The 21,657-nt window shown below is 42.0% G+C and overlaps 1 protein-coding gene across 14 annotated transcripts in view; it reads right to left on the bottom strand.

Annotated features, from left to right (window-relative positions):
- The window catches only part of LOC137589050 (serine/threonine-protein kinase WNK1-like), a 64,903-nt gene that overhangs the window by 23,404 nt on the left and 19,842 nt on the right, over window positions 1–21,657 (bottom strand). For all 14 annotated transcript variants that reach the window (XM_068306460.1, XM_068306466.1, XM_068306457.1 and 11 more), the window contains exons 3-11: window positions 10,348–10,520; window positions 7,982–8,202; window positions 6,390–6,547; window positions 3,215–3,303; window positions 2,813–2,952; window positions 2,510–2,589; window positions 2,087–2,317; window positions 1,922–1,997; window positions 1,193–1,392 (exon numbers count right to left, since the gene is read on the bottom strand). In XM_068306460.1, the coding sequence (XP_068162561.1) occupies window positions 1,193–1,392; window positions 1,922–1,997; window positions 2,087–2,317; window positions 2,510–2,589; window positions 2,813–2,952; window positions 3,215–3,303; window positions 6,390–6,547; window positions 7,982–8,202; window positions 10,348–10,520 (1,368 nt within the window). The remainder of the gene's footprint in view (window positions 1–1,192; window positions 1,393–1,921; window positions 1,998–2,086; window positions 2,318–2,509; window positions 2,590–2,812; window positions 2,953–3,214; window positions 3,304–6,389; window positions 6,548–7,981; window positions 8,203–10,347; window positions 10,521–21,657) is intronic.

The following is a 21,657-nucleotide window of genomic DNA, read 5'->3' on the forward strand; positions in this document are numbered from 1 at the left end:
CTAAACACCAGGGACTATGCTGAGGCCATTTCAAAATGAAATACAATCATCAAATGTTCTCAAAAAAAAAACTTAAAAAAAAAACTGCAACAACACAAACGGCACAAAAACACAGCAGCGTGACTCAAGTTATAAACAAATACAGAAAAGTCAAATGAAACACGGAATAAAGAAATCGAAAAAATAGTCTCATAAAAAGAAAATAAAAGGATATTTCATGAAATGATTAGTTAATGACTTGAACTGTGAAGAGTCTGCTCGTAGTTATCTTTATTAAAAAATCTTGCTATATTCTATATTCAAAGATTATGTTTAAAATAAGGAAAGCCTTTCAATTATTCAATCAATCAGCATTAATACTGAAAGATTATAGAGCTTTTAAATAAACTGGTTACTGGGTTTGTTGAATAAAATGAAATCTGACAACATTTAGAGTCAGAAGGTCCCAAGAAGATCAAGAACTGAGTGGACAATTAACCCAGAGGAAGGAATTTCATGTATGGCTGCAAAAAGATTGAGATTTTAAAAAAGATGAAAGTAAAAGAGCTCAGCAAACTTTTCCTGAGTGAGCAAAAGAAGCTGAATAAGAAGTCATGGGCCATAAGAGAGGAGGAAGAACCCATGACCACCACACAATGCAAGGTCAACAATTTATCAGTAAAAATGAAAAGAGCTATAATATTCAAATCTCTGGAGAATAAAGGAAACTAAATGAGTGTGTGGGTTGTTTGTTTTTTCAAATTTAAGCATTCGTCTCCCACTTCTTTCCTCAAACTTGAGAGCTGATGTGTTTCTAAACCATTCTGTGGAACTGTCGCTAAATAAAACTAATTAAAATCATGAAAACAGAAAAAGAAAAAAGTGCCTTAATAACGACAGGAACTGAACAGCTACTGCAAACATAAACATTAGATACGAAAAAATTAAAGCGATAATCCAACTGATTGCCATCAAGGTTTAATAGAGAAAATCAATAACATCAATAACACTCAAATTCAATCAATACCTGTAATTCCCAGCCCGGTCACAAACACTGCACACTTCATTCTGACCCACAAAACACACCCCCATGCTCACTACAATCTGACGAGTCACTCCCAGCACACCTGTGGGTGTGCACAGGTGTGCTGGGAGTGACCTCATCCTTGTGTGAAACGTGTGCGTGCATAATTACAATGATGTCATCACTCACCGCGGACGGCGTCGGCTGAACGTAAGCCTGGTGCTGCTGCTGCTGGGGGGTGGCAGAGGGGGTGGAGGGGTATGGGGATTGAGGTTGAGAAGGGGGCTGGGTGGAGGGGGGGCAGCTGTATGACATGGTCAGCTGACCCAAGTGGGGGGAGTCAGAGGAGAAGAGGGAGGAGCCCTGGCCGCTGTCCAAACCTCCTTCAGCTAAGAGAGGGACAGAAGAGCTTATTTTACAACAAATTAATATTTTATGTCTCAGACTTACGATTCAGTAAGTATTAACAACAAGGATCATTTTCTCATTGGTTTACAAAAAAACTGAAGGTTCTCTATAAGGTCGCAACTCCTCCAATGGCAAACAATTACAGGAAGGAAGAATTAACATACCCAGTGTGTAAAACCGGATGAGTGTTAAGTGTGTACCACACCGAGATATCTCAACAATGACCACCCCTGATTCACAGGAAGACCATGACAATATGGAACAATCCTTTAGGCTCATGATATGATCATGATGATGATGATAATGGGTGTCTCCTTAGTGAATACTGTTCGATACTACTGTAGCAACGCATCGCATGCTTTTAATTTCTTTTTTCTTCTCATCAAATGTAGGAATATCAAGGGAATATAGATATGGATGTATTTTTAGAAGTGAATTAAAATCACGATTGGGGTGTTGGATGAGACATAAAAAGAATGTGCAGAATGTGATGACTGCTGAATGTCTTACACGTGTGTGAGATGCCGGTCTGATGGTACTGAAGTTGTTGTTGTTGTTGTTCCACTTCCGTCTCCTCCGCCTCCACCTGAAGACAAAAACAAAGAAAAGTAAAAGGTTCACATTCAGACTAATAACTATTAACAAATAATCAAATGTGCTATCTAGGATATAAACCTGTGTGTGAGAAGGTTTGTGCGCTTCCTGTTGTTGTTGCTGCTGTTGTTGTTGTTGTTGTTGCTGTTGCTGCTGCTGCTGTTGCTGTTGTTCAGTCTCCAGTTTTCTCTTCTCCTGTTCCTCTCGTACCAGTTGCCTTTGCTCTCTCTTTCTCCGTATCAGAGACACGCGGTCTTTAATTGCTTTGGCCATGGTCTTGTGGTCACCGTCGGCAACGTAGCCAGATTCAACCTGGGAAATAAAAGCCGAATTGTACAGATGAGCAAACAGGTCTAAAACTCCAGACCCTGTCATTTCATACATGTATTTTTCAACCCATAGTTGTTTCTAAACTATATTTTCCCTTAAGCCCACTAACTCTCGACTAAACCTGTCACTTCCTCCCATCACCACATCCATTAGTCATTAATATACATTACAGACCATTTCCTGGGCCACATCTTCAGGGACATCTTTGTTCAGGTCAAAGGAGAACTCGATGGCTTCGTTGTCTTTGTATTTGCCTGCAAACCAAGTTAAAAACGGCAAGTCAAGCAGTTGCCTCTGTTTCATACTGAGAACAATTTAAATATCCATACAGCACCAATTGTATTCACCAAACATAAGTTCTCTGATTGGTTAAATGGTGATATTGAGGAGCTATAGACTAGCATGGCTATTACAATCTCTAAAGGGGATAGACCTTTTTTTCCAACATATAAAAGATATTAATTTGATAAAAAATGCCTTTGAGCTTCTTCACGTCTTCTATCCTGAGCCAGAGTTTGATGGCAATCATTTCCCCATCGTCCTCTTCTGCCAGTTCAACCCTGACCCCAGTGTCTTCCTGGAAGAAGGCATGGTTCAACAGGATCTTGATCGCATACCTAGATGAACGAGACACCAAAAATGAGACGTGCATCTAAGATTTGCATTGCAATTATGTCAGATTTGATGGACTGGGGCCTTCCAGTGAGTCTTAAATAAAATATCACTATTCTCAGTCATTAGACAGAAAGATGTAGATATCGGGTAAAGGTGAAAGATGACATTAAACATTTCTGAAGCAGCAGAAAAGAGGGTAAGACGAGGATCCAGCAGAGGTAGAGAATGGAGGACTTTTATTTAATTATGACGGGTGATTCTCACCTCTCATCCTTGTTCGTTTGGATGCAGCCCTCGATAATCTCCTTCACCTCAGGAATGGCTACCTTGTCGAAGCTGCCGGGCTTCACTCCCTGATACACAGAAAGGAAAGAAAAGAAGCATGAGGGGCGGTTTAGAGAAATATTACATCTTTTATACATGCAAACATTCCATATAAGCCAGTACTACATTTGTTCTGCCTTTGTATATGATGCACAATAAAATAATTCTTTCCCATTTGGACACTGAAAGGAGGATAGTCTGAAATATGAACTGCATTGACTTAACTGTCAAAACCCTATTACACACTACAGGATTAACAGATAGTAATTCAATTAAACTTGATGATGTCTGTGAAATTTCCATTGTGTAATTCAAACAGATGAGCCAAGCGAGTCATAGAGATGCAGCAGTCAGGAGGTGAATCTAGAAATCATCACATGAATAGTGAATCGCAGATGCCTGGAAACAACAGAGACACAAAGGAGCCGTCTTTGATGGATAACAGTAATAAATGGCATCAGCGGGGACCAGTTCTGAAGTTTGGCACTATGAAATGGAACATCTGAGGCCTAAGAGTGAAGACGACTGCAGCCTGTGCTGTGCAAAAAAAAACGACTGAGTTGTGGATGAGACCAAGCAACACAAAGAAAGTTACAGTGTAGAAATCAACTTATGTTAAATGTAAAAACAGATATTGATGTCAATGACATAAAAAAAAGTAAAAGAAATTAAGTGGATCCGCATGATGAGCACCAAACAGATGTTACCGACCAGCTTATTCCTTCAAACACAGGTGACAGAAATAGAGACTGAGCCAGAAACAGAGCTGAAGATGAATCAGCAGAAGAGAAATGTGTGGAAATGTGTCACACGCTTGATATTATGTCATTAAATGTTCAACGTTTTTACGTAATTAATCGATTCTTCTGTGCAAAATGAATGGGTGAATAACCAGATCACACATTAAATGTTTTAAAAACATTTTGAACGTTTAAAGACAAGAAGAGCAAAGGACAAAATTAGTCAACTTACCGAGTGGACCAGAAAAAGTCTGACTAACTGAAAACGACGATCTTACTATCCGGCTCCATCTTTCTTTCCTCCTCTCTTTCTTTATCCTACAGCTCCCGTGTTCCCCGTTAAATAACTGTCCCCTATCTCTCTTCCTTTGACTCTCTCGTTCTTTCAAACACACACACACACAAACATGTTTTGACATTCCAGGGGCAAACAAAGTTAGGTCTAATGGAGGAAGTAATGGTATTACCTCTGACCGAAGAAGGAGTGAGGCTGATTGGAGGTCAGGAATGTTCCATGATGCTCGTGGATGCTAAACCCCATGCTGTCTTAAAGTCACACAAATACTACACAGCCTGGATCAATTCAATTAAAATGAAGCCAAAATAGTACCCACCCAAGCAATCCTATACGTGTTTGTTCGGCTTGACCAAACCTCTCCAAAAAGTCTCAAGAAAATTGGTTGGAAATTTTTTGAGGATGCAATAATGGTGCTTTATCATATTGGACTAGCTGAATCGCATCGAATTCATAGCTGCTATTGTGACATCACAACTTCCTAGCGGAACCTTTCAGGGATGGCGAGATATGAGGTGCTCAGTTGGTTGCAATCTGTAACCACAACACTAGAGGACGCTCAGTCCCACACAGCAAACTTTTAAATTCATATTTAGTGTTTTCTTTTTAAGAAATATCCTCACAAAAGAAATTTTGTGAGGAATAAGAGGGATACGCGCAATTTCGGAAAGCTCTATGGATTAAGGTGACAGAGAATGCTGGGATTGTCCTCTTACTTTCAGTGTATGAGATTACTGATATTGAGTCAAACACATGCACACAAGAGACGCAAACCCAGCAGTTTAAGACGCGACAATAATCGAAGGCGAGAAAAAAACGACAAGACGAGAGACAGTGGGCCAGACGGGTATATGGATTGAAATGTAGTGTCTGAATTTATTCTGAGGATGAATCTACTTAAATTAGATGAAGGCCAAAGGCAGACAGAGGTCGTCTTTTCTCTCATGCTGGTTGTCCGAGACTGAGTTTGGATAAAGATCTCCTTAATTAGATTTTTCCTGTCAGTATTTAATCAATTCCATTACTGAGCTGAGCTTAAACAGAGCAGACACACTAAAGCATGAGATATACATAATGAAAGTAGATAAAAAATTTGCAACCGAAGCACTTGTTTTCGATTTTTTTTTAATTTAAATTCTAATGTGCTATAATAATCCCCATAGGGAAATTAATAACTGTGTGTCTGTAGCACCAGACATAAATGTATTTGCACTGATGATACATAAAGTAAATTTATTAAATATGTGATGGGACTGACAGATGTGGAGAAAAGAATGATTGTTGAAGGACTAGAGGAGGACAGGGGGAGGCAGATTTCTGGTAAATTCCTCTGGTCCATTAACCATTGCTGTGTGTGTGTGTGTGTGTGTGTGTGTGTGTGTGTGTGTGTGTGTGTGTGTGTGTGTGTATGTGTGTGTGTGTGTGTCTGTGGTTGTGTGTGTGTGTGTGTGTGTGTTGGGGTGTTGACCTCTCCAGCACTCAGCTTCAAACAGCCTCTAATTGCATCTCTTGTCATCTCTTGTCTGTTTTTCCAGCCAACTCCCATTGAAATCTGAGCAAAAGTTGGACCAGTTGCAAAAAACCTTTAAACTGATTTAAGGATTTTTCCACTAGAAGAATTGAGATTGACTTTGTAATGAGTTTCCTGTTTTTTTTTTAAACCAACAAAGTTTGATTGAATTTTTTTTTTTTTTGCTGCATCTATACTGAATTTGATCTGAGAAGCTTTGGGGTTAAAGTTATTAAGCAGTAACATTCTTTGAGGTGGTATGGAAGTCTGTTGTTGCTCCCCAGTGAAGAGGAACATGCAGCCAAACAACATCTTCTCACAGTTTGACTCTTTGCCTTTTTGTCACTTGTGCAAGAAAGTACAAGCGAGGGAGGGATGAGAAGGGAGGGGGCACGAGAGCGAGAGACTAATCAGTACAAAAACACAGTCATATGACTGGATCTCTCTCTGCTCATGCTAAACTTATTAATACTGTCAGTAAACATGTGCGGAAGGAAAGCGTGGTTGGAAGAGGAAGGAGATTTGGAGACTGGTGCGAAACAAACTATCACATTTAAGCAAGCTACTTACACTGGTAACCCGCCGGTAGATCTGAGCAGCGTTCTGACATTCAGAGTAAGGGTACTCTGAGGTAGCCATCTCCAGCATACACATCCCAAAAGCATACACGTCTACGGATTCATCGTATTTCTCCTCGTACATCTCTGGAGCCATGAACTCTGGGGTTCCTGAAAAAAGAAGGAATTATTAAATCTGTGAGTCAAAAAATGAGTCTGATTTAACGTAAAACCAAATGATTGATCATCACTCTGACGGCCCACAGACTTCTAATATAGAGAATGTCAGCCCCCCCCCCCTTTCTGCTGCCTGGGCCCACGTTCTTGCCACACACCACCAACTATGTGAAACCGGATCATTTTCTATGGAGAAAATATTTTCTGGTTTTCTCCTGTCCTGGAGGTGCTCCATGCAGAGTTTCCTAATCATGAGCTTTGTATCAGAAGTAACAGCTAACCAGTGCTAATTATACCTGCTGCTTCTGAGTTAGCTCACGCGGTTGTTCAACTAGATGATTAGAGGTTTGTGGCTACAAAGCTGGTAATTTAGTGGAGAAAAAAAATTAATGCCACAAAGGTTATAAGAAGAAAAAGGATGCTAACGTAGGAAGTAAGAAAGCAGGCTGCAAGACAGATGTCATCTTGTGCTGCAGCTCTGACTTGATGTTTGGATGCATAGCAAAGTGGTTTCGGGTTTTTAATTATGAGTAATACCATCATAATAAATACACTTGTACAGATATCCAGTTTTACGATAATGATCGATTAGCGTGTTGCAATTTCAGAAGAAAAGAACATAATATGCACGCTGTGGTTCTGCCATGAAGTACTGTACATCAATGACATATTACTTTATATACATTTAAATTCCGTGAATGATATTTATGCATATCTCACACATACTCGTTAACAGCTGATCGTATTTCATGAGGCTTAAATAAACCGGCTGATTTAAGCGGCACATGGTGCAAACGTTTATGGCGAGCAGACAAGCTAAATCTCAAAAGAATGCTTGAAACGAAGTCGTAACTTAGAAATGATGCTTCCTGATACCACATAATGGCCTTGCATGCATATATATGTGTGGATTCTGCAAGTGTCCAACTACTTGAGGTCTGCCAAACAGCTGCAGGACTTACAAAGTAGATCCTTCTCTCCTCTGGTGCACGTATACCCAAATATTTGCGGTCAGCTCCATAACTAAACCACTGAACGGTAGCCAAAATATTGTGCGGAGCACATTTCACACATATTTGTGCATATTGAGTGTATTATATGGTGAGTGCATGTCTGTGTGTGTTTGGGGAGCATCTCCGGTGATGGAGCAGTCAGAGCATCTCCAGACAGCTTGTTTGCATTCCACTTTGCAAATACCAGAGGTTTAGATTTACAACCAGATATTCTAGAGGCAGAAAAAATCAATCTGCATGGAGCGGTGTCTGCGCTCACAACTGCTAATGTGAGCTAGCATGTGTGGACACTTGTGTATGTGTGTGTGTGTGTGTGTGTGTGTGTGTGTGTATGTGTGTGTGTGTGTGTGTGAGTGTGTGTGTGTATCTGTCAGGCATGGGTGCTTGAGGGATAGTAACTTGTGCATCTTCCTACCTATGACACTCTTAGCAAAGGAGGCCCTTTTCAGCGTGGCCAAACCCAAGTCTCCTATCTTCACCGAACCCGTGGGCCCCGTGATGAAGATGTTGTCGCATTTCAGGTCCCTGTGGATGATGGGCGGGGCTCTGGTGTGCAGGAAGTGGAGGCCCTTGAGGATCTGCCTGCACCACGACCGCAGGACCTTGATTTTCATCACCTTGAAGCGCTTCAGGTAGCTGCAGAGAGGGGACAGAGGAAGGTGAGTCTCAAAAAACACAAAATAGAGTTACACTATGCATCTCATATCCGTAACAACAGGGGTTGAGGAGTTTTATGAAGGCTCTTGGAATGTTGAATGTCTTCCACAGGACATTGGAAACAATTTACTGGGGAAATTGTTTCCCCAGTAAGTTGGGCACATGGAGGCTGAAGAAACACAGTTAACGCTTCGATTGAAGAGAAAAGCTCAGGTTCAAGACTTCAAATTACCAGTTTTGTCCAATCAAGTTTAAATTTAATGTCACATTAGACAAAAAGTAAAGACACTTTTGCCTTTAGGACCAGGATAACTTTAGATTTTTTGAAGTCAAACGTGTCTCAAAATGCAGATCAGCATTACTGTAGTTTTAAGCTAAAACCTTTCAAAGCCTCTCCGTCTCACTTCTGCCTCCCATCTCAAATTAAACACTTTTTTCTTTCCCCATCACTACCAACCGGCTCTCGCCTCCTCAGCTTTCTCTCTCTCTCCCTTTCTTTAAGTCAAAGCGGTGTTGACAGAAATGTTAAACCCTGTGGCATGTGACGCCAGAGTGGTGATGCACAAAGCAGGCCTCACTCAACTGGGCTCTCTTTTCCTCACACATAGCAATATGAAGATATGTGGAGCATTCATATAGAGATGTATATGCCTCAGGCGACGCGCGCACACACACACACACATGGGTCTCTTACACCCTTAACTCATGCTGGTCAGTATTTCCATTGTCACCATGTCTCTCTCCTTTCCTTATCTTATCTCACTCTCTCTCTCTTTTTCCACCACTTCACTGTCTAACAGACTCGTCTTCACTTCATCTGGATGAGAGCTCAATCCCTGCAGCGTCGCTTCTGCTCATACATGTATACGAATTCTATACAGTTGATTGAAATGGCAAATGCATGTCAGTATAATTTAATTCATGCTAGTATATATTTTTATATATATTAGTATATATTTTTTCCTATACAAAATAGAGAGGATTTTTTTAGACAAAATACAGATAATCAATCATTTGTGTGATTTTTTTGAAGTAAAATTTCATAATTCTCCTACTTGTTGCTCAGGCGTAAATGTTTGTTTGCATGATATTTATTGGATGGATACAGGACAGTTAGCATCTCCTTTTTTTTTGGTTTTCCAGCGGAGGGTGCTACTGCCCTTGACAGTGCTCTGCTGCAGGACTGATTCTGTCTTCCTGCAGTCACAGGTGGTTTCATTGATTCCTCTGTCGCTTCGCTGCGTTGAACCCAACACATTTATTCATCCATCAAATTGCACCGGCATCTGTCTCTTTAGCTCAGAGTTTACCTCATTCTGTCGCTCTGCCTAAAACTGTGCATCACTTTGATAATCCATGCACCACTTTCAATGTCTGCCCCACCCCACACACACACACACACACACACACACACACACACACACACACACACACCGTTGCCTCATTTGGTCTCTCCCTCTGCGTGTCCCTCTGTCAGGAATGAGCGGAATCTGCAGCAGAATCAGCAGCTGGCAGGTGGGCCAATGTCCCACCATGCATTGCGCAAGGGGGTGGGGGGGCACGCCGTCTGCTGCACGCCCCGCTTTTTCCCCTTTTTATTTTGTCAAGAGCTCAACAATCACATTTGGGTTCACCGACACACATTTAATCTATACAGGCTGGCGGGGGCTTATTGTCACTGAGGGGACAACGACAGCCTCAGACACATCAATTCAATACAGTAAAGTTGGGGGAGGGGGGGTGCAGAGTGACAGGTGCCCCTTTGAATGCATATAGTTTAACTAACACACACACACACACACACACACACACACACACACACACACACACACACACACACACACACACACACACACACACACACACACACACACAGAGAGCTGTCTCCCCATGATTCGTCAGCATGACCAAGTTATTCATTTGAAATGACTTTCAGAAGCAAAGGGGCAAAAAGCGGGGGCGTGTTTGGACACGTATAAACGCTCTGCATGTAAATGTACACATGACACACAACTATTTTATTTCGACTTAAATTTCGGGTGTCTCGCTTCCTGATCTCTGTGTCAAGCAGACACAAAAAGCACGTCGCACAAATTTAGATGTTTTTCTACTGGGTGAACTCACGTTTTTAGCGTCCCAGATGTCATGAGCTCTGTGACCAAAACAATGCATTTCTTTCCTTTGCACGGTCCTTCCCAGGAGTCGTAGAAGCGAACAATGTTAGGATGCTGGAGACCCTTCAGCATCCCAGCCTCCTCTTTGAAGCGCTGCCGCTCCGACTTGGACAGCTTCCGATCCTTAAGAGGGGACAGAAGAGGAAAATCCGTAATTCACATATAGAAATGTAAGTAAATATTTGTCTGAAATCGACAACAAAAGAGAATATCGCCAAATTAAACACATTTAATTTATTGATCAGCACTGTGGTGAGCATGATTATAATTTGAGGGTTTGTAGAGGAATCCAACTTAACAGCGGAACAATCATATGCAGCTATGGCTTACGAACCTGAAAAAGATCCGTGGCATCAAAACATGATATGAAACATTCAAATATGTTGCTGGAGCAAAAAAGTGACGCTATAATACATTAAAATGAGAAGCTAGAGAGGGATGTGGTATAAACAGGAGACTCATTTCATCTCAAATCAAAGAAGCCACAGAAATCCATTAGAGACTGAGGCCGTCTTCATTTTATCATCACAGCACACACTTCGTTCCTCTGAGAGTTGCTTTGTTACAAACTGGTTACCAAAAAAAAAAGGGGGGGGGGTTATAAATAAACTGCTTTGACTTCACGCGGAAGGTGAAATTATGTAAGCTTCCAGCAAGCGCAAGATTTTATCATGGCTTTGAGTTTAGTTTAGAATGTTCACACAAAGGTTTTACTGAGACTTTACTAGTCGCGCTTGAAATGAACCATTGACGGTCTGACCAAGAAAAGCTGAAGTTACAGGCCACGGTTTTAGCATCTTAGAAAAGTCCTACACACATGCATACAAAAGGTTTAACGGGCATTCCTGATCTACCGCTGATACTTCAATGAAAGCAGAAGCAAAGGGCTAAACCACGGGTCAGATCTTATAAAGAAGTGCAACTGCGGGTATGTGTGTAAAAAAAAAAAAAAAGTCATGCATTTAAATATCTGCTAGTTTGTTTATGAGTTAGTGAAGAAAGGCCAAGAAAAAGATTTATTTCACTGGAGGCGCAACCCTGAAACAATCAGGTCTGTTGCAGAATCAGTTCTATTAAGATTATATACATATATGAATGTGTTTTTAGTTCCTTCAGCTGGTCTGTGTCGAACGGTCGCTGACACATTCAGCACATCACCATCCCAAAAATACGCAAAATTACAGAAGCTGCATGACAACGACAAAATAAGGTGACAAAATCCTCAACGCTCAGAGGATTTAGGTCCAAACGAAGCTGCGAGTTCCTCTGAATGACTCTTACATCCTCGCAGACTGCACCATATACAGAAAAAAGAGATTAAAATAAATATAATAGAGGTGGTTCAATTAATCTGGAGCAAACGCTGACATCGAGTGGAATTAGAATGATTTGTGATGTTGAAGCTTTTAGAGGATGAAATGGAAAGCAATTGTAAAAGCAAGTGACACCGACTCGACGACATGAGTGAGTTCAAGTATAGACGAATGAATGAAGTGTGAAAGCCACGACGAAAGGCAGTTATATGTTTAAGCTGCATTTTTACAGGACCAATAGTGACAAAATATCAGAATATCATCAAGACTATCACCATGGTGACCAGTTTTCAAGGATGAAATGGAAAGCAAATAAACTCTAAATGGTCTGTATTGTTTACAACTTCTGTTTTAAGTGTTTTTTTGCTTCATTCATATCATTGAAAGTTAAAGTACCACCAACTTTTAGCTGATGGAATAAGCAGGTAAAATTAAGTATCAGAACATCTGGAAGATTTTGAAATAGTCAAATGGCATTCCTCTTTGTAAATACACCCCAAACGACGACCGATCTGAAATGAAGCATTGAAGCGTTGAAACGTTAGCATGATGTCAGCTCCTTCAGATATTTGGACGGTCTCTGAGGCGATGAGCTCATCTTGCGTAACCTGGCGCCTGACCTGCAAATCATATGATATAGATGAGTCTATATCATGTGATTTGCATGCACACGCACACACACACACACACAGCTACATCCACACACGCGCACACACACACACGAAGTCTGAAAGCTTCAGCGTGTCCCTAAGTGCATTAGTGTGTGCAGCATACTGGTTTGTGTGTGTGTGTGTGTATGTGTGTGTGTATGTGTGTGTGTGTTAGCAGCTTATCCTTTCATCCTGCAGAAACCATTACAATGATGATGGCCCATTAGCACATGTGCTTACCAAGCCTCACCCCATCATCTCACTCTCTCCCACTGTAATCACGTGACGCTCCCACCACCACCTCAATCATGGTCACATGACCAGCTGCGGGCCACCTGACTGACTGGAAGCCTGCATTCCATTTCCTGGCAGCACTTACAAAAAGACCCTGACCACCCATATCAGTGTTAAACACGTCTCTCAGGACGCCAGAGCATTACTTCTTTCTCTTCCCCTCTTTATGTTCTCTCTCTCTCTCTCTCTCTCTCTCTCTCTCTCGCTGATGTTGTGTGTGTGTGTGTGTGTGTGTGTGTGTGTGTGTGTGTGTGTTTCTCTGCATGCAAGCAAAGAATGCAGACATAAAGTCTAAAGGGACTTCTTACTACATTATTAATGGTTCCTTCTCTGTTCTCCTGTAAAAATGGGTACGCAGCCATCACAACATACAGTAGAGCCTTGGTAAAAGACAGCGAGCGGTCATCTAAAATAAATCTACACAATCCATCGCTGTGAGGATCCAGTCTAGTTATTTTTTTTGAGGGAGGATGTCTATTTTATCTACGGTGTTCAGTCTTCCTGTTGTGAGTGGTTGTTTTCCTTCTTTCTGCCCCATCTCTCCTCCACCAAGCTTCAAAACATCATGAGACTTGAGTTTGTCAGACTCAAAATACCCTCCCTCTCTCAATCCAAACCTCTCATGAACAGACAAACACACACACACTTCAGCATGACCACCAAATCCACTAAAAGGCACACAGACACACTCGGACAAAAGCACTTCTTGGACTTGAAGGAAGCTGCCTATATATCCCAGCGCAAGTGACAGCTTTAAGTCCTTCTGTCCTATTTTTGCCCTGTAACAGTCAGCTGAGGGCGCACACAGACACAGACACACACACACACACACACACACACACACACACACACACACACACACACACACACACACACACACACACACACACACACACACACACACACACATAGAGCCTGTATACATAAAACCAGGCAGGCAGAAACAGAACCAGCAGTGTTAAAGCATTATGCAGCTTCCTGCAGAGAGGCTGAAAGTTGACACCGTCTGATCGGCTTGCTCAGTCTGGACGTCCCACCGCGCTTCCACACTCAGTGATCGTCTGCTCCGGTCTGCCGGGTGACCGAGCAGCTCACACAGGGACCAGATGGATGGCGGTACCAGAAAGGAACGCAAATATGTATTGCCTTTACTTTTTGCAAGTATTTTTTATAATTCATGGTGAGAAATCCATGCATTTAAAAAAACCCAAAAAATTCCACCCCAGTGTTTCTACATTTAATAGGACGTGATGATTTTCCACATCTGATCATCAACAAATCATCCACGCTAACTTTAAACTAACAGGCCTGTTATCTTCATCATTCTCTTGTCTGTTTTTTACATGAATGTGCAACTGAACACTCATGTGACCAAACTGAAAAAGGTTTAAAGCATTTTGAGATGAACTGGTTTCAGACTCTCTGCGAAACTCAAGTTTGTAGGATTACAAAATAAGAGCACGAGATGGAGAATCGCAGTATGGCTCATCACAAGATCCATTTTTGGAAAAACAAATCAAACTATGAACTCTTCAGCTCTCCAGAATGTGCAGTTGACCCAATTTGCTGACCTGAGCGGATGTTTTATAGAATGCTGCTTTGTAATTTGACAAAAAAAACAGAAAACCTTTATCACGTTAAGCCACTCATTTGAGTGAATGAGCTGATTTGTTTCTGAGTAAAGGTTGAGACCTACAGTGAAGCAGCGCAGGAGAGGGGCTCATGGTTGGGTGTGTGTGTCTGTGTGTGCATAAGTACACAAAAAGACTCGGTGTGTGTCGTAAAAGCATCTCTGGGACCCCCCACGTGCTGGAAACCCTCTCCTGCAAAGAACCACAGAAACCCCTCACAGGGCGAATTTATACATGTTTCACTTGAACACACAAAACCAAAAACCTGCCCAAAGCTTCACCACAGCTTGTTCTGGTTAGTCGTAAGAGATGAAGAACAAGAGGAAAAGAGGGAGACCAAGAGGGGGAGAGAGAGACTGAGCATCTGTTATGAATAAGAAACAACTAAAACAGGGATGAAAAAGTTCCCGTCAGAGTTGGCGGGGGGATTGATCAGAGACCGGACTGATATGAGCTCACACCCTCCTGCTGCTTCTTTGCTCATCTTTTTCCTTTCTTTTCCAACCGTCTCCTTCTTGGTGTCTTCGTCATCCAGCCTCCTCCCCCTCCTTCCCTCCCCTTCCTTTGGTCCTATTTAGGTGGTTTTTGGTTTCCCATCACTCACCTCTCCATGCAGCGCACTAACCAGGGCCATGTGTCCGTGTGGAGTAATCCGATCTAAACTCCTGCTAAAATCTATTATTAAATTATATAAACCGTGGTTTTCCTTATGGTTTTATCTATGGCATATGTAGGAGATGTTATTTATCTTGTCACTTTCTTATTAGCCGCACCGCAAACCACGTTCGGATGGGGAGGGGTACAGAAATAGACTTTTTTTCCCCCCCATCTCCATATGTACAAGTTGAATTTTAGCCAATTCTAAGAGTGGGATTTATTCCAGATGAGGGAATCTGAAGCATCGCTTAAAAATCTCCTGGAGAGATTCATTTATTCCAACGGCTATCTTTAATAATAAATCCGTTTTATCCAGCTTCAGTCATCAGGTAGGGCGTCTACAAAGGCCCGGATCATTTTTGTCTTTGTCTAACGTGCCAGAGGCATTACAAAACAACTATTCAACAGCACAGGTTCAATAATAACCCCACAGTGTGTGCACGTGTTGTGTGCTCATTTGTGTTAACAATAGGTGCCATCTCAGCCTGCCACACACTGTGCGCCCTATTGTCCCCTCTGTCTGTGCTTGGCCGGGCACAGCATGGACACACACATACACACACACACACACACACACACACACACACACACACACACACACACACACATCATGTGCGATCATCCCTTTCTCTCTCTACTGGTGACTGTGCCTCATCTTCTTTCCTCTTTCCGTCTCGTCACCGTCGCCTCTCTCCTTTCTCTGTTTTCTTCTCCCCTCATAGTTGTTTTTACTTTTTATCCTGTATTCATTCAAGGGATTGGCCGACAGTATAAGCAGGACGTGCTTTACAAATGCCCCCCCTCCCCTCAAAGAACACATCACACTTGAGCCAATCATCTTGATCCAAGGATAATGAGGAGAAATCTGAGGATAATGAGAAAGACGTCTGGTGTAAGGTTTTTCCTCTCTAACGTGTTAATCCTTAAGAGAGCAGCGCCCCACAAACACAAAAAAAACACATTATGCCAGGCATTTTCACAAATTTGGAGATTAATCCTGGTAAAAGAGATGACTAAGCTATAAGCTTCCGGGATTCGGTGAGACAGCTAGAGGACACTACCTTTAATCTTCAATTTCCAGAATGCAGCCACTTATTACAAGGATAATAATACATCAACCCTACTCCCAGATCTGGAATTGTATCGTATTATATGAATTCATCCCAAATAAAAGGTCTGAGAGGTCTGCAATCACAGTTTACAGACAGTGATATGAAAACAAAATGTTAAAATATTCCTCCTACATTTGCATTAGCCTGAAAAAGTAAAGTTTCAAGACATGTTGCGCGTCTGCCAACGCTTAGCAAAGAAGCAGCATTGGTAATTCTGGTCTGCTGCTGTTCTTCATATGTCTCATTTGACTGATTAGGTAGTAAAACACTCTTTGAACTATAACGATAATATGAAACCTGAGGCATTGGAGAAGTAAAGGCCATCGTAAATCAGCTATCGCATTTGCCTGGAAGGGACTTGAAAGTCTTTGAACTTTTAAGGAATTGACCTTCTTACCAGAAGAGGCCACACCGGGCTCATGCAACTTGTGTCAAAGGTGTGTGTCAGGTGTGAACGACGCAAGCGGTCGGATTTTCTATAGGCACTGAGCTTTTTGTGCGAGTGGGGTTAGCAAATAGAGCTTCCATCCACCCGTATCTCCATTAGCACGTCATAAACAAACTGACCGCTGACAGATCTTTAAATCATTTCTGGCTAGTCCAGCTTCTAAAATGCCAAAGGGATAGTGGATGAATTTACAAAAATATCATGAACAGGGTTCTTCGTATATCCTCATCAGCATGCTGTCACATGGGGAGCACTTCTAAGTGCATATATATATGCATGTGTCCCTTGAATCCACAGGGTAATTGATGTCTTCAAGGTCAGACCTTGATATCTTATAGCGGGGTCCAGTGACTGATGATCTAACAGAGGGAAAAAATGGGGACGTCCCAGATAAAACTTACATAATCTGGAAGGCCTATCCCTTTACACCCCTTTAAAATCTAGGCCTCCGCTATTAACGCCCAGGCTGAACTTTAACTCTCCTCGGGTTTCACTGAAAAGGCATCAGCGGCGATCGGCATCCGATCACGCGGCAGCGCTCCTTTTCCAGTCCGTCGCTGCCAACGATGTATGAACAAACCAGAGGGAGGAACTAGTTGAGATGGACGTCACACCGGGTGTCAGTCGTCCTGAATGATTTACAGGGATGCCGTTATGTCCGATCACCTTTAGTATGTCTTCTTTATTTAGAAAGTGAGGAAGCTGAGACATGAACGAGTGCTGATTCGATCCCGGACTGGTAAATGTTTCAAATGTGATAGATCTAATAATACTTCTGTTTTTGTTTTCATTCGGAGATATCATCTTCATGTAGTACATGCTTCATATACTGCAAAAGTAAATAGTTCTGCATTATTATTGGCTGAAAAACTGCTATTGTCAGTTGTATGTTATTAGGCCAAGAAAAAGTCAGCTACTGTGCTGACGACATCCGGTAGTGCGCTACGTTCCATGAGTCTCAGACTTCAGTGAGACACAAAAGTGCTTTAAACAGTCGATAAGAGTGTGGGAAGAGGTAATACAGTAGAAGGTGGTTTAATATCAATATGGGGAGGGTTCATAAACGTTTAAATTGCCATAAATAATAAGATAAATAGTTTGTTGCTATATCGTGAAATTCGTTACTCGCGTGTGGTTCCTGGAACGCATTAACCGCGAGGAATGAGGGCACACTATATATGGATAAAGAAATGTTTTACCTCTATGGATCTTTGAAATTTTGGGTATGAAATGTCAGCACGTCATCCCTACAAAACATCCATGAAAAACTTCCATCAGAATTAGTCTAACATTACAGCCAAAATGTGGTTTGTGAGACCTCAGTGACATCTGTGTGATCACTAAACTTCAATGAGTGTATGAGTGTTTGTTAAAGCCTGGAGGGTGTCAACCGATTAAGAGTAACCCTGAAGGAATACACACACACACACACACACACACACACACACACACACACACACACACACACACACACACACACACACACACACACAACGATTATCTATGAAACATGTGTATGACACTCTACGAGTCCTTCTTAACAATTGGGGGATTAGCTCACATCAAAAGATGAGAGGGAAACAGACGGAAGGAGAACGAGAAATTCGTCTGAAATGAAGATACACTGACGGAAGATGACAAAAAGATTACAGAACAAAGAAATTCAAATGTCAAACTATTCTGTCAATAATCCTTTTTTCGCCTCCAGATCTCTATGCTCAGGGTTCCTGATCAAGTCTCTCTGCCCGTCTCCTCCCCTCACAATGACCTATATTTCCTCTGGATCTGGTTAGTTGAGACGAGGGAACTGATTCGGCCTCCAGCTCTGACAGGGTAACCAGAGATGTCGAGCAAACACACACAGACACACACACACACGGGCTACTGAGAGAGCTGTGCGCTAGAAATCAGACGCAAACTGCAAACAGGCCACTGGAAGGTCTCCAGAAAAATTCAGCGGCCAAGCGTCCGCGCCGCGTGTTTACGTCTCGAGAGTAACCAAGGCTCAGTTACAAGCAGGTTTTTGGGATTAATTTGTTCCAGATGAGCACCTATCCCTGCCAAAGCACACACACACTTATAGGACATTAGCCTAGTTTTCTTGCACTTTTGCTCTAGATCAGGCTCACACACACACAAACTATGCAACTCAAGATCACTGAAAATATACATATTTTCTGTGTAACTGACATCTGCATTTTTGTAACCCCTCATACACACACAGATGCAAATAAACACACAAATGCTTAGAAAAAAAAGCAAAAGTAAACAGCTTATACAGATGTGAAAACACGACATAGGAAAAATGGAATAGGAGAGGGCAGAATGATGACGGAAATGATGTTGCAGGAAGAGGAAATGAGCAGGATTTATCCTTTTGTCTCAGGACACACAAGGCAGAGATGTTGCCTGTTGCCGCATAAACTCACCTGCAAATGGAAAATTAACAGCTTATTTTCAGAAAGGCAGAGGAAGAATGACAACACACAAACACACAAGAACATTTTAAATAGCCACAACAATCAATGCTAAAGCTGACTGTACAAACCACAGCAGGTTTATGTGAGACAAAGGAGACAGAGGAAAAGACAGGGTAGGTTGGATAATGTGAGACAAAGATGTAATAACTGTGAGAACTTTATACACACACACACACACACACACACACACACACACACACACACACACACACACACACACACACACACACACACACACACACACACACACACACACACACACACACACACACACACACACACACACACACAGTATAGGGTTCCAGAGGTGCCTGTCTGTCTCAGTAATGTCTCTCTGAAACACTGAGATGTCAAGGTCACATAGATTGAGTAGAAACACACACAGCCTTTGTGAAGATAAACACTGATGAAATGTCACGATACTGACGGATGGAAGCCACTGGTCCCAGTATAGATGACTGGAATTATCATTTTCACTTGAAAATACTTGTTGGAGAGCTCAGCAGAGCAGAATGAGAATCGATGGATTTGGAAAGCGGTGGAAAGCAGGAGAAACAGGACAGTATGTTTGGCATATTGAAACTACAAGAGTGTAGGGGAGTAGCACAGATGGGAGAAGAGAAGGATGATGAGGACAAATAATATAAGTAGCGGAGCAACAGATGTTAATGGGCGATCAGGAGAAGAGCTGAACGGAGGAGGTGGAGGGAGACAATAATGCAAATGAACTGTCAACTGAGACAAAAGCAGGAGTTATAGAACTTCGTAATGAGTCTTTGTCTCAGGAAATATAAGTGTAATGATGACAAGGATGCCTCACTATAATGAGACTCATTCACACACAATGCAATAACGGATTCCAACCTGGAAGCAGGAAGTCGGATCAAAACTTAAAGCTGAGACACAAAGGAGGAAATTAGACGCTTTATTCAGGAAGAGTCTTACTTTCATCTGTTCAGAGTTTCTTTGCTAATATTGTTTAGAATAAAAAGGAGCAAAACTAGGTTGTTCAGGAGGTATGTTCTAATTCTGCTGCTGCTTTTCATCAAACTAACCACTGACATCATTTATTTTCTTTTAAAGCATAAGAAAAAAAAAGATCTTCATGCATGTGACAAGTTGGTCTGTGACCTACAAGCTGCGCCAACTATTCTGTCGTGTTGCTGATGTTTCAAATTTCATTTCATACTCAAAAAAAATTTTTTAACCTCAACACAAATACCCCTGTCTCGCGCCAGAGTTCAACTCGTCACCAATTTTTGGGTTCCTGACCCAAAGCTTTTAAACAAGCCAGTTTGCTATTCCAGCTGCCGCTGCTTTAGTGTAATAGCTGGCAGACTTTGTTATGGGGAGCAAAGCTGGATAATTACAATAATGTACAGCTCTGTCGCCTCTGAAAGGAACCCCTATAATTAATCCCACAGTACATCTGGGCACAATTAGCTTTACAAAGATCTGTACAATAGCTGAGCGCCTACCTGCTGTCAAAGTGAAGCTCTGACACACAGGGATAGCGACTGGTGTGCAAGAATATATGCTAGCCAAACCAAAACCAGACATGACGGCTGATATAAAAGATGTTCAACTTTGTCTCCCAGGGAACAAAGGCAACAATGAGCTCGACATTAAGATTTCTAAGGCCGTGTTCACACAATCTTTGCTTATGATCCATACAATGAAGTATATGATGACAAAGAGGAAGGGCAGAGAATGGAAGAGAAACCGAAGAAGACTCTCTTTTCGTCAGATTCATGGCGACCGCCCCAAGGTAGAAACGAGTTTGGATTTTGAATGTTGGCCGGCTTGGATTTCATGTCAATTGGGTTCCGAGGGAGGAAGTAGGGGAGGGGGGTCAACTGTAGACCAAAGTTTTATTGGAAAGGTAACAGTATACATGGGTGTAAAAATAACTGCCTCTTTAAGTAACCATATCAACAGGTGTTAAAGAAAAAAAGTCAACTTCAAATTAACAATAGCTTAAAACACACAAGAGGCGTTTGTGGGTGATAATTATCATGTGAATGAGTGCAAAAGGAAACACTTATTTCCATGACACAAACATAAAACTGAAGTATTAGCACACCACACGTGAGTGCATGACTCGGTTTGCTCCAAAACACACGCAAGCAAAAAGAAAGACAACCAAACATCTGGAAAACCCGTCGGACGAGAGGGAGAGGAGGGAGCGAACCGAGAGCGAGTGGGTAATGTCAACACAGAGGCTTTCTGGATGAGATCAAAAACACACAAAAGCATGTGCACGCATACACAAAAACACGCGTTACATCATGCCGCTGGGGGGTTAGGAAAATAAGGAGGGAGCGTGGATAAGGCTGCAGACTCACCCAACGGATCAGGAACACGTAGTCCATGTATGGGCACCGAACAGGGGAACGGACCCCGGTGGAGAGTTTGCATTGATGAGTGCATTTGAGTTTTATTTGATCAGACTGTGTGTTTTTATGTATGCCCGTCTGTTCAAAAGGCTTCCAGGGGGGGGGGGGGGGGGCATGCACTTCATGTGGCGACTGGCAGAGGTTCAGATGCACACAGGTGCGACTCCTCAGAGTGTGTGTCCATTAGAGGTCGAGCTTCAAAAAGACACCCGTCCATAATAAATCCTCTGCAAACACGCAGCAGCATCTTTTTGTGCTTTGAAAACGATTCATTCTCTG

This window comes from Antennarius striatus, chromosome 22, assembly GCF_040054535.1.
Source record: "Antennarius striatus isolate MH-2024 chromosome 22, ASM4005453v1, whole genome shotgun sequence".
NCBI lineage: Eukaryota > Metazoa > Chordata > Actinopteri > Lophiiformes > Antennariidae > Antennarius > Antennarius striatus.